Source organism: Scyliorhinus canicula, chromosome 11, assembly GCF_902713615.1.
Source record: "Scyliorhinus canicula chromosome 11, sScyCan1.1, whole genome shotgun sequence".
NCBI lineage: Eukaryota > Metazoa > Chordata > Chondrichthyes > Carcharhiniformes > Scyliorhinidae > Scyliorhinus > Scyliorhinus canicula.
Genome location: NC_052156.1, coordinates 23,013,057 through 23,025,373, shown reverse-complemented (window position 1 = coordinate 23,025,373; position 12,317 = coordinate 23,013,057). Strand labels below are relative to the sequence as shown.

At 47.0% G+C, this 12,317-nt stretch overlaps 1 protein-coding gene across 18 annotated transcripts in view; it reads right to left on the bottom strand.

Moving 5' to 3' along the window:
• The window catches only part of LOC119973916 (inter-alpha-trypsin inhibitor heavy chain H3-like), a 149,226-nt gene that overhangs the window by 111,212 nt on the left and 25,697 nt on the right, over positions 1-12,317 (bottom strand). For all 18 annotated transcript variants that reach the window (XM_038812536.1, XM_038812540.1, XM_038812539.1 and 15 more), the window contains exons 11-12: positions 4,593-4,718; positions 3,072-3,253 (exon numbers count right to left, since the gene is read on the bottom strand). In XM_038812536.1, coding sequence (XP_038668464.1) covers positions 3,072-3,253; positions 4,593-4,718 — 308 coding nt within the window. The remainder of the gene's footprint in view (positions 1-3,071; positions 3,254-4,592; positions 4,719-12,317) is intronic.

Here is a 12,317-nt window from a genome sequence, read left to right as displayed (position 1 = left end):
AGATCCGTAGGATACTAGTCTCCCATTTACAACTCCGTGTCTGCCTGGCCCACTGTAAAATACGCTCCTTGTCCAAGTACCTGTGGAATCTGACCACCATTGCCCTCGTGGGGGTCACCTACACCTTCCTTGCGAGCGCTCTGTGAGCCCTGTCCACCTCCAAGGGTCGGGAGAACATCCCATCCCCCTAGCAACTTCTCGAACATGCCCGCTATGTCGGGAGACCGACAATTCTCAGGTTCTGCCAGCGGGATCAATTCTCTAGATCCTCCACCTTCTCCAGGAGCCTTTTCTGCTGGTCTCTAAACATCCCCACCTCCACCTCCACTGCTGTTTGGTGTTCCTCCTGCTCAGCCAGCGCCTTCTCTACTTTCTGGATCGCCCGATCTTGGGCATCCAATCTGAGCTCCAATTGATTCTTTAATCGGGTCCAAGCATTCCTGCTTCTGCTTGGCGAAGCCCTCCTGGATAAATTGCATCAGCTGCTCCGTTGACCGCTCGGTCGACAAGCCAGGACTCCGGTCATCCGCCATGCTTTCCCCCGCTGCAGCTTCAGCCCAAGCCTTCTCTGTTCATCTGTTTCTTCCTTTGTGAGCACTTCTAGTCCTTTTCTCCATGCACTGATGTGGGAATCCAATCAACAATTGCCTCGACCATCAATTTTCCAATCAAGTCCGGTAAAAAATCGGGGGAAAAGGTCCAAAGGTCCGACCCAAACGGGAGTCACCAAATGTGCGACTTAATCCTTCATAGCCGTCAGCGGAAGTTCAGACCACATTCTATTAAACAGCAACTCTGTCCATTGAAAATGCTCAGAATTCAGTTGCTGAATCACGACCCAGACCTGGATATTAGAGGGTGCAACACTATACTGAGCCTTCAGTTTCATGCCTGATAGTTTTTGTCATTCACTCAGAAGAATTGTACTGCCTGTTCTAGATTAAGCCCAGTTCCACGTGACAGGTTACTCAACGCCAATTCCTCATTGGTAAAGAATCATACCCGCTAGAATGTTGACACCCTCAGAGGCAAACTGAGCAGCAAATTGCAGAGCACAGTCCTCCCTTCATGCGATCTTTACCCCTTTTGTCCAACAATAGAATCCAGAATTTTATATATAAGTCACCCGGCATATAGCTAGGAGAACTGATTGGACATGTCTTGTAATAACTTCTCTTATGGGATTTGGTGTCACGGAAAAAGGGAAAAAAGATTGAAATACTCTTTTTAACAGAGGCCCAAAGAGCTAATCTCCCTTCCTAACAGGACTGTGGGTGCACGTACATATACATACTAAATGCAATGGTTCGAGAAGACAGCTCAACACCACCTTCGAGAGGACAATTAGGGATGAGGAATAAATGCTGACCTAGCCAGCAATGACCACATATTCTGAAAGAACAAATAAAAAGGAAAAGGATGGCCAAGATGAATGTGACTGAACTTCAGCCACTGGCATGAATCCGCAGTTTAGACAGACACACCTTACATCTTGCAGTTAATATTTTCAAGACCCTTCTTTGAGCCGTCAAAGCCATAATACAGCATTTGGTGGCGACCACATTCATATGCCACTGGTTAGTTTGTTCACCAACTCTGCTGAGCCATTGCAGACATACATTATAAATTCAGCATTTAATTGTCATTTTATTTTACTACCTAATAAACCAGGAGTTTCTCATCATGTGGTCGTTATCACTCAGATGGCAATTCCTTAATGTTCATTGGGTTTATATGAACACTGCAACTGGAACTGAGATTGGATTAAACAGCTGTAGTGTTTCTGACTATTTCACAGCCAGTCATCAGCAGATTTACAAGATATAACTTACCAGCCATTATCCCATTTCATATCACACAGTACATAAAATGAGTCGAGGTAGAGGTGAGTGAAAAGCATGCGGCTGAATTCTTGGTTCCTGAGACTAAGGGCTGGATTCTCCAAATCTGCAGCTATGTCCCCAGGATCCATTTGGTCTTATGAAGTCAGAGCCGCCCCGGCACCGATCGGAGAATCCAGCCCGGGGCAGGATTCTTGGACTTCCATGACAACAAAACTGGTGGCGCACCTGGACCGATTCAGCAACCGTTGAGGGGCTAGCACCGGCGCTACATTGAACACAATCGATTCCAATGAGAAACGGTGCAGGATTCGCCGGGTCCATGCTTGACACTCGAGAGGCTGACAAGCTGTACACACTTCACTCCCCACACACACAAACATCCCAGCCAACAAGATGGCACTGGCTGTGCTGGAGCATGCCCTTCCAGCTGATGGATCGCTGGGGCCAGAGGGCACCAAGGGGGGTATCCGGCGGGGGGGGGGGGTCCCAAGTGACCCACGGCCCTAAGTTCACAGTGGGCAGTCAGCAGCGTGTGCAACTGCATGGCTGCCTTGCAGGCTATGGCAATGGTGTTCCATTCCCATCCACCCCGACACCATAGCCCACCATCTGGCCATCCCCGCTACTCCACCAGGCCCTGGTAGAAGCCCCCCCCCCCCCCCCCCCCCCCCCCCCCCCCGGCCACCGGCACAACTGTCAGGAAACTATGCCAATGTTGGACGCTTTCTGTATCCATTCTCTCTCTCCCTCAGCAAACACAGCACCGGTTTCACGATTCTTAAAAGCATAAGCAAACTTCGCCATTTGAATTTGCTCCAGTGGAGGCAGAGCATTGCGGAGGCCTCGGAGAATACTGAGTCAGACCCACTAATGATATGTCAACGGCGTTTACTGTATGTGTGGAGTGGAACGCATTGATGCCGCCGTCGAGGCACCGGTGAATTGCAATTTGGCATGAAACTGGTGCCCACCACGATTTCGGTATCAAAACTCATTCTCCCCCCAATCGCATTTCTCGATTCCAGCAACGGTCGACGGAGAAAATGGAATTTCCTTGAAGATACTCCCACTCTACCACTATAACTTTACTTGTAAACCAGTGCATTATTGCCAACAGGGATTTGCTGCACTCACGTTGCAGGTACGGCAGCATTGGGAGCATCTCTGAGGAAATTCTGGACCATGGCAAGTGAGCCAATATCTGTAAATATTAAATAATCATTTTACCTGGAGCTGTAAGGGAGCGTCTGAATCCTCATAAATTCTCCGTGCTATACCGCTATTTTCCAGTGCCATTTTCTCCAGAAAACTGAACTTAACATCGTAGCCAAAACCAAGGCAATACACATTGTACTTGCCATTGACAGCATTTTTAACATTCTTTTGGATTTGTGTTGGGTTTGATTCTCCTGTAATAAAAATAATCAAATATAATTTTGGAGCCGTTCATTTAATGAATGCAGTTCATTTTCACAGAGTTGTTATGGGTTCTATCAGGAAGAGATTAAGATTTGACTTGAGGCTATGTTAATAGTTTCGATCCCATTTATAAACTAACTAAATCAACAATTATCACTGATATAGATTTGCAGTGAAAATATACTTTAGAAATTGTTTTGTATCTCTTTGACAACTGAACATATTTATATTGAAGAAAAAGAATCAAACCACTTTCATCAATCATTATTCTGTACGTTTTACATATTATGATATAAAACAGCTTAAGATTTAAACTTAACTGCGTGATCCAATGTTAATTCAATCTGCCTTTGGGTAAATGGAAAGAGCACATGTGGGCGTCACTGGTGGCAAGGCCAGCATTTATTTGCCCCTCCCTAATTGCCCTTGAGAGTCTGGTGGTGAGCCACCTTCTCAAACTACTGCAGTCCATGGTGTTAGCTGCGGTTCAATAGTAACACCCTCATTTCTGAGCCAGAAAATTGTGGGTTCAAGTTCCACTCCAGAGACCTGAGCACATAATTGAGACTGACATTTTGGTACTGAGGGAACACTGCACGGTCAGAGATGCCATTTTTCAGGTGAGAAATCAAACACTTTCAGATGGGTGTAAAAGATCACATCGCATTATTTTGAAGAGAAACAGGGGAGTTCTCACCAATGTCTTGATCAGTATTTATCTAGCAACACCACAGAAAACAGATTATATGGCCATGAACTTATGATCATTCTGCTGTTTGCGGAAACCGTCTCCGAGGAAAATGGGTGGCATATTTCCTCCATTACAACACTGATTACATTTTGAAAATAATTACCTGTAAAGTGCATTGGGAAGTCCTGAGGTCATGAAAGGAACAATTTGAATGCTAGTTGCTTCTTTTCAGATATGGAAATCCAGTCTTGATCAGAAGGGACAATTGTTATACACCTAGGCCCCACCGCTGCGCTAATAGATTAAGGGCGGTGGGAATTAACTCTGACTGCTTAAGGAAATGAACACAAAGAGATTTCTAATGCAGTTCCGAAATTGCAAAATGGACAATGCCCCCTGATTCAGCAGTTTTTGGAAAGCCTGCGCTATTTTATTCCAACTTTTGTGTTTTGTCATCTGACTATGATTTATGAAAGATAGCAACATTTTCAAAGAACTACTTATCAGCAGCAAAGGAAGCACCAGAATGTATGACCTGATATTGCTCATCTCAGGTTTGTGTCTGTCCAGTTACAAGATTCAATTCTGTTAGTCAGATTTTCACAAGACAGAAATAGAAGGCCTTTATTTTCACTAACCTTCATTTGGATCACCATCCGTTAACAAAATAATCATGGAGACACTTCTTTCAGGCAGAAGCTTTTCTTTATAGGCCTGGTCCAGACGCTTCACTGCTTCCAGCATAGGGTCATTTATATTTGTTCCTGCAACAACATTTTAAAATTTTGCAGTCTGGATAACAATTTGCCTGTTTGTGTGAGACTACTAAAACATAAATTGGCAACTAAATTCTCGAATGTCTGGAGCATGTGTCCAGTATGATGCCCAAAACGGTGGGGGGTGGGGGGGGGGGGGGTAGCAGCCGCACCACGTAAGCCCCCCCGGCTTTCCCTGCAGATATGGACGGAGAATTTCCGGGTCCATGGCCACACATGCACATGGTGGCACCTGCGCCTGACAACACCAGCTGTGCGTGGACCCAGCCTGCCAGAGGCCGACCCAGATGTCCTGAGTCCATCCCTACGGCGTGCAGCGTATTCACCGATGACGTCTTTTTCGAGGGGGCGGAGCATCCAAAAACAGGCACCGCCAACAATTTCGGCGTCGAAACGGATTCTCCGGCCAATCGCCGAATGCGATTTTGGCGTTGGCAATCGGAGAATCCGGCCCGAAGTGTTGAAGCTGGGGCAGGATTCATAGAGTTCTACGACGTCAAAACTGGCGCCACACCTGGACCGATTCAACAACCGTTAAGGGGCTAGCACACGTGCCAGGTGGAACTCCAATGGGAAACGGTGCCTTATTCGCTGGGTTTGGGATTGAGACTCAGGAGGCTGACAAGCTGCATATGCACACTTCACTTCCCACACACATCAGCCCAGCCAACAAGATGGCAGCAAGATGCACGGCCTTGAGATTCACTGACGCAGAACTCGAGACCCTGCTGGACACCGTGGAGGAGAGTCAGGCAACCCTGCACCCCGGGATGGGAAGGAGGTTGCCAGTCACCGGCGTCCACCAGGCCTGGGCGCAGGTGGTAGAGATGGTCAGCGCTGTGGGTGACACCATCTGGAATGGCCAGCAATGTCGGAAGAAACTGCACGACCTCCTCAGTGCGGCCAGGGTGAGTAGTCAGCAAAGATCCCTTAGCACCAACCCCCTCCCACACACCTGTATAAACCCACGGCCCCCCCACCTGAGATCGACCGAATCCCCACCCTGCACTCCCCCCTCCCACCGTCCCCCTCCAGGAGAAGGCCGCGCTCAAACATCGAGAGCAGAAGAAGAGTGGAGGGGGACCACCGGACCTGCAGACCCTCACGGCAGCAGATCAGAGGGCACTGGATGTGGCCGGTGGGCCCGAAGAAAGGGCAGTCGCCAGGGTGGAGGTCGACGTCGGGCAAGGAACTGAGACCCCTCTGAGTTGCGGTTCCCCATGGCATGTGTGTGACCCCCACCTCACCACCGTCCCCACACCACCCCCACGCCCTGCTCCACAACCACCACCACTCCTACAACCCCTAACCCCTCCCCAACACAACCCTCGCCCCAAAACGGCCCTAACACCCCCCCCCCCCCCCCCCCCCCCCCCCCGGCCTGTGATGCAATCATGCGTATTGTCTTGTGTCTTGCAGGAGCTGCTGGAGATGGGGAGGGAAGAATTGGGGATATATACAAGTGGCTGGGGAGCAGGAAGGCGAGTGGGTGGTGAAGATCAAGGAGAAGTCTGAAGGGGAGTTGTGAGGGGAAATAAATTGGGGAGTATGGAGTGAGGCACTGCGTAGGGTAAATGGGACCCCCTCCTGTGCAAGGATGAGTCTAATACAGTTTAAGGTGGTGCACTGGTTGCATATGACTCGGGCGAGAATGAGTGTGTTCTTTCAAAGGGTAGCAGATGAATGTGAGCGATGTGGTTGGAGGCCAGCGAATCACGCGCACATGCTTTGTGGTTGCAAGAAATTGGGAAGATTCTGGGCGGGAGTGTTTGCGGTGTTAGCCAGGATAGTGGAGGAGGAAGTGGGATCGGACCCTTTGGTGGCGATATTTGGGGTTTCAGTGAAGCCGGTGCTTATGGAGAGGAGGAAGGCCAATGTCATAGCCTTCGCCTCTCTGATTGCAGGGGGGGAATGAAAAAATTGTACAGACTGTATAATTGATTACTGGGAAGTATGTTTCCCGGGGTGTTTATTTGTTGTAACCTATTTTGATACTTGTTTGTAATAAAAAACATTTTTTTAAAAAGTCACCATGCTCAGGAAGGTCAGGACTACTATGCTTGCTGCAATTTTGTTCACTTGGACTAAGTATTTGAATCTTTCAATGTATGAGCTAGCTGCTTTCATCATACAATGCCATGGTGCCAAAAACCCCCAGCATTTTACTACGGAAGCACAAATATGCCGCAAGATTTTAGCACTACCTCACCTTTTGTTCCTTTTCAAACAAGGTAATCCTGAACTCAGCCTGTTCCTTTCCGAGTTGCAAAACTCCCCTAGCTCTCAATTAATTGCTGCAGGGTATTTGCTACTTTACTTCCAATCATAGTAGAGGAAGCACTGTTCCAGAACTTTCCAGGCAGAGCACGTGGCATGCTGTTGTCACCAAAATCTTTGTTTAAATTTTGGTTTCTTCAATTGTTGATGCTATTGTTCAGCAGCAATTTTCTTTATCCTTTCTTTTATCTTCTTTAACCTTTTTTATTTACTAAACCATATTTCTGCACTTCCTTTTCATAGAACATACAGTGCAGAAGGAGGCCATTCGGCCTATCGAGTCTGCACCAACCCACTTAAACCCTCACTTCCACCCTATCCCCGTAACCCAATAACACCTCCTAATCTTTTTGATCACTAAGAGCAAGTTATCATGGCCAATCCACCTTGTGTTGTTCCTCGTGTCTTAATCAAGCTCGCAGTCTCAAGTGTGGAGAAGATGCTTTATTGTAGGTTCGTTCAGTTTCCAGAGCTCGACCTAGAACTACCTTCCAGTGCTAACTACCAGCTTTACTTGCTGTGTGTCCTGCTTACCAGCCCCCCTGCTGTGAAGAGTGTCTGCTCACTTCCTGTCCTGATGTATTTATATGGCTCTCCCGTGCTCCCTCTAGTGGTCGCTCAGTTGTGTTGCATCTGGTTAACTTGTGATCACCACATCCCCCTTTTTCTCTTAACATATTTTCTGAACATCGTTAAAGAAAATTGTATATCCTGTCCCAGTGTATTTATAGCTCTCCCGCTCGTGTTTGCTCTGTTGTTTTTGTATCTGGTCAATCTACGATCACCACATCCCCCTCTTTCTCATTACATAGTTTCTGTACATCATTAAGGAAAATTATACAAAACAGTAACTTATGATATGCGTATCTATACAAGTGATGATGCTATTGCCTTAGTTAACAAAGCCAATGTATTTATATGTCCAAACTTAATAAACACATTTATGAGTCCAAACTTGATGAATTTGTTCAGAGCTTTTTTTTTTCTTTTTTGTTGTTGATGACGTGGTGATATTGATATTGCAAGTCCGCTGTGAATGTTGTTGGTGTTCCTTGTTATCTTAAGTACCCAATGCGTCATCCCGAGGTGTCTGCATGGTCACATCACTGATGTTGACTGGCATGGACTTTTTTCTGTGCTTGTGGTGTTGATTTATTGTCTCATCTGCCTTGGATGCTGGTGTGCTTTGCCATTGTGTACAAGTCGTTGTTTCATTGCTGTTGTTTCTGTCGTTCCTGTTTTTGTTGTTTCCGTTGCCGTACTTGTCGCTGTTTTTGTCGTTTCCGTCTTTGTTGTTGTCGCTATCTTTGCTCCTGACTTTGTTATGTTTGTTGCCATTCTTGTTGTTTCTGTCTCTGTCGTTGTCGCTATCTTTGTTCCTGACTTTGTTGTGTTTGTTGCCATTCTTGTTGTTTCTGCCTCTGTCGTTGTCGCTATCTTTGTGCCTGACGTTGTTGTTTGTCTTGTTGCGCTTCATGTTGCTTTTATTCTTGCTGTTGTCGTTCTCGTTTCTGCTGTGCTTCTTGCTATTGTTGTTGGTCTTGTCGCGCTTCATGTTGTTTTTGTTCTTGCTGTGTTTCTTTTGACTTTTGTTTTTCTTGTTATACTCTATGAGTGTCCCGAGTGGATAATTTGAGTCATTGAGCATTCCGTCTCGCGAGTGGTGCGAATGATCTGATGTTGCATCGGTGCAGGTGACATCAATCAGTTGTGGAGAATTGGATTCCGCATCTTTGCTTTCTTGGTGCTCGTCTTCCGGAGTCAAAGTCTTCTTGATTACATTTGACGCGGTGTCTGTGGACTCTCGGCGCTCCTCTTCTGGAGTCCAAATCTGCATGATTTCAGTTGACGTGGTTTCTCTAGACTCTTGGTGCTCCGCTTCTGGAGTTAAAATCTTCATGATTTCTTTTTGTTTGATGTCTCTGGACTCCAGGTGCTCCTCTTCTGGAGTCAGAATCTGCATGGTTTCTTTCGGCATTGTCTCTGTGGACTCCAGGTGCTCCTCTTCTGGAGTCAAAATCTGCATGTTTTCTTTTGGCGTTGTCTCTCTGGACTGTTGGGTGGCCCGACTCTGTGCTTCTGTACAGACAAGCTGAGAACTGTCAGTCTCACTGTGATCCTGTACGTCGAGTGCGAGCACCTTGTCACTGTTTTCGCTCTGTGCTTCGGTACAGACAAGCTGAGAACTGTCAGTCTCACTGTGATCCTGTACGTCGAGTGCGAGCACCTTGTCACTGTTTTCGCTCTGTGCTTCGGTACAGACAAGCTGAGAACTGTCAGTCTCACTGTGATCCTGTACGTTGAGTGTGATCACCTTGTCACTGTCTTCGCATGCAGTGGGCAGAGGTGCATTGTCTTCTTCTTGTTCCTGTGAGCGTGTTGGACTTTCATAGTCCGCTCTTTCTTCTTGTTCCTGTGAGCGTGTTGGACTTTCATAGTCTGCTTTTTCTTCTTGTTCCTGTGAGCGTGTTGGACTTTCATAGTCCGCTCTTTCTTCTTGTTCCTGTGAGCTTGGTAGACTTTCATAGTCTGCTTGCGGTTGCTCAGGTACAGCGGGTTTACCTTCATGGTCTTGTTCATGCTTGGTGTCCGCCCGGGAGTGTTTGCTTGCATCCCTGTTGGCGTCTTTCATCACTCGCACTGTGGAGCCTGTCATCGCTCGCTCCGTGGAGTCTTCCTGTGCTCTCTGTGTGGCGTCGTCTTCGTCTTGGGTATTGCTGTCTTCCAATGTATCGACGAGCTGCCATGGCACCATGGTGTTGGATTCATCCACCATGAGTAGAGTCGTGTTGAGCTTTGCAACGGTGTCGCTGATGCTGTGATCAGCATGTCCAAATAACTCCTCCATGTCTGAGTAGTATTCTTTGAAACCCATTTCATCTTCGTTGGCTTCTTCTACCACGAGTTGATTCGTCTTGAACTTTGCGACCGTGTCGCTGATGCTGTGATAAGCATATCCGACTGACTCAGCTGTGTCTGAGTAGTATTCTCCGAAAACCAAATCATCCTGGTTGGATTCTTCTACCACGAGTTGATTCGTGTTGAACTTTGTGACCGTGTCGCTGATGCTGTGATAAGCATATCCGACTGACGCAGCCATGTCTGAGTAGTATTCTTCGAAAACCAAAGCATTTTGGTTGGATTCATCTACCACGAGTTGGTTCGTGTTGTACTTTGCGACCGTGTCGCTGATGCTGTGATAAGCATATCCGACTGACCCAGTCAGGTCTGAGAGGTAATCGTCGAAAAACAAATCATCTTTTGTTGTTTCGGAATTCTTTTTGTTCGCTTCACTGTGTGTGGTGAAGGCAGCTTTTTCCAAGGTTTTGTGCAAGTTGTTTTTCACTGTTGGTTTAAGTTCAGGCGTTTTTCTGTGTTCTGAGGCAAGAAAATTTGGTTTTACCACTTTAAGTGTCTTGGTTTCAATTTTCGGGCATTTCCCTTTTAAGTGGGCGTGGTCAGGATTCTCAGACGTCATGACGTCACGCGTAGGAACGACTTGCACATGCGCAAATCGGCTTTCTTTCCTTGTGCGGTTCGGTGTCCATTGCGCATGCGCGGCTTGCGCATGCGCATGACGGTCCGCGACGAAGACTTTTTTTGACTGCGCATGCGCGGCGTGCGCATGCGCATAACGATCGGCGCCGCGATCTTTTGTAAACTGCACATGCGCGACTTCCGGTTCCGGCGCATGCGCGACTTCCGGTTCCGGCGCATGCGCAGACGCGATTTGTAGTTCTTTGCTTACCAGAGACTGCAAAATGTGCTCCGACGCCATTTTATCGCGGATTTCAGCGTTTTTTCTTTCTAAAAGTTGTAAGTTACCTTTTCTTTCCGATCTGGACTGGATTTCAGCGTTTTGGCTTTGTGAAAAATTCATGTTATTTCTTCTTTTTGATCTGTACTGTGCATTCGCGATTTCCTGATCTTTTTGTGATTTTTTAAGTCTTGCATCACTCAGTCTCTGTGCAGGTTGGACTGTGAGCATGCCTTGCTGTTCAAATTTCTCACAGTACTCTTCAAATTTGTTTAGTAACGTTTGTAAGCTGTTCCTGTCTTCACCTTTTGAGTGTTTAAATCCATTATACACTTTCCTATTGACAGGCCCTTCGATGAGAATTGCTATTTTAATTTTGTCTGAGGCTTCTGCAACATCATTAGCTATGAGATAAAAATCGAACATTTGTTTAAACCTTTTCCAGACATTTCTTACATTACCAGTCGTGTCCAGCTGAGGTGGGTATCCATGCCACATCCTCGAATTAGCGATGTCTTCCCCAGACAAATGTCCAGTATGAAATTTCCATGCCATTTTGTGCTTTCTGTATCTGCAGCTGAGTTGTCCTGTCGTAAGCGTCTGAAATCACTCCTGGGTACCATGTGTTGTTCCTCGTGTCTTAATCAAGCTCGCAGTCTCAAGTGTGGAGAAGATGCTTTATTGTAGGTTCGTTCAGTTTCCAGAGCTCGACCTAGAACTACCTTCCAGTGCTAACTACCAGCTTTACTTGCTGTGTGTCCTGCTTACCAGCCCCCCTGCTGTGAAGAGTGTCTGCTCACTTCCTGTCCTGATGTATTTATATGGCTCTCCCGTGCTCCCTCTAGTGGTCGCTCAGTTGTGTTGCATCTGGTTAACTTGTGATCACCACACACCTAACCTGCACGTCTTTGGACTGTGGGAGTAAACCGGAACACCCGGAGGAAACCCACGCAGCCACGGGGAGAACTCTGCACAGGCAGTTACCCAGCAGGGAATCGAACCTGGGACCCTGGCGCTGTGAAGTCACGAGGATTGACCACCTCACTGCCAATTTCTTTGTGCTATTTTTAAAGGATAGGCTTAGAACAGTACAGCACAGAACAGGCCCTTCGGCCCTCAATGTTGTGCCAAGCAATGATCACCCTACTCAAGGCCGCATATCCACCCGATACCAGTAACCCAACAACCCCATTAACTTTATTATTTTTTAGGACACTAAGGGCAATTTAGCCTGGCCAATCCACCTAACCCGCACATCTTTGGACTGTGGGAGGAAACCGGAGCACCCGGAGGAAACCCACGCACACACGGGGAGGACGGGCAGACTCCGCACAGACAGTGACCCAGTGCTGCCCATTGTGGCTTACAGACCACAAAGTTACAAACAAACAAGAGCTTTATTGGAAAGGTGTGTTCTCTACAGGCTATGAGACTATTTTGAATGTCAGCCTGCCCAAACTGTCAATGACGTCATCAATACATCACATGATCCGACTCTTAAAGTGATCTTGTTCCAACTAGGAACAAGCATGAATACACAACATTCACCTTTA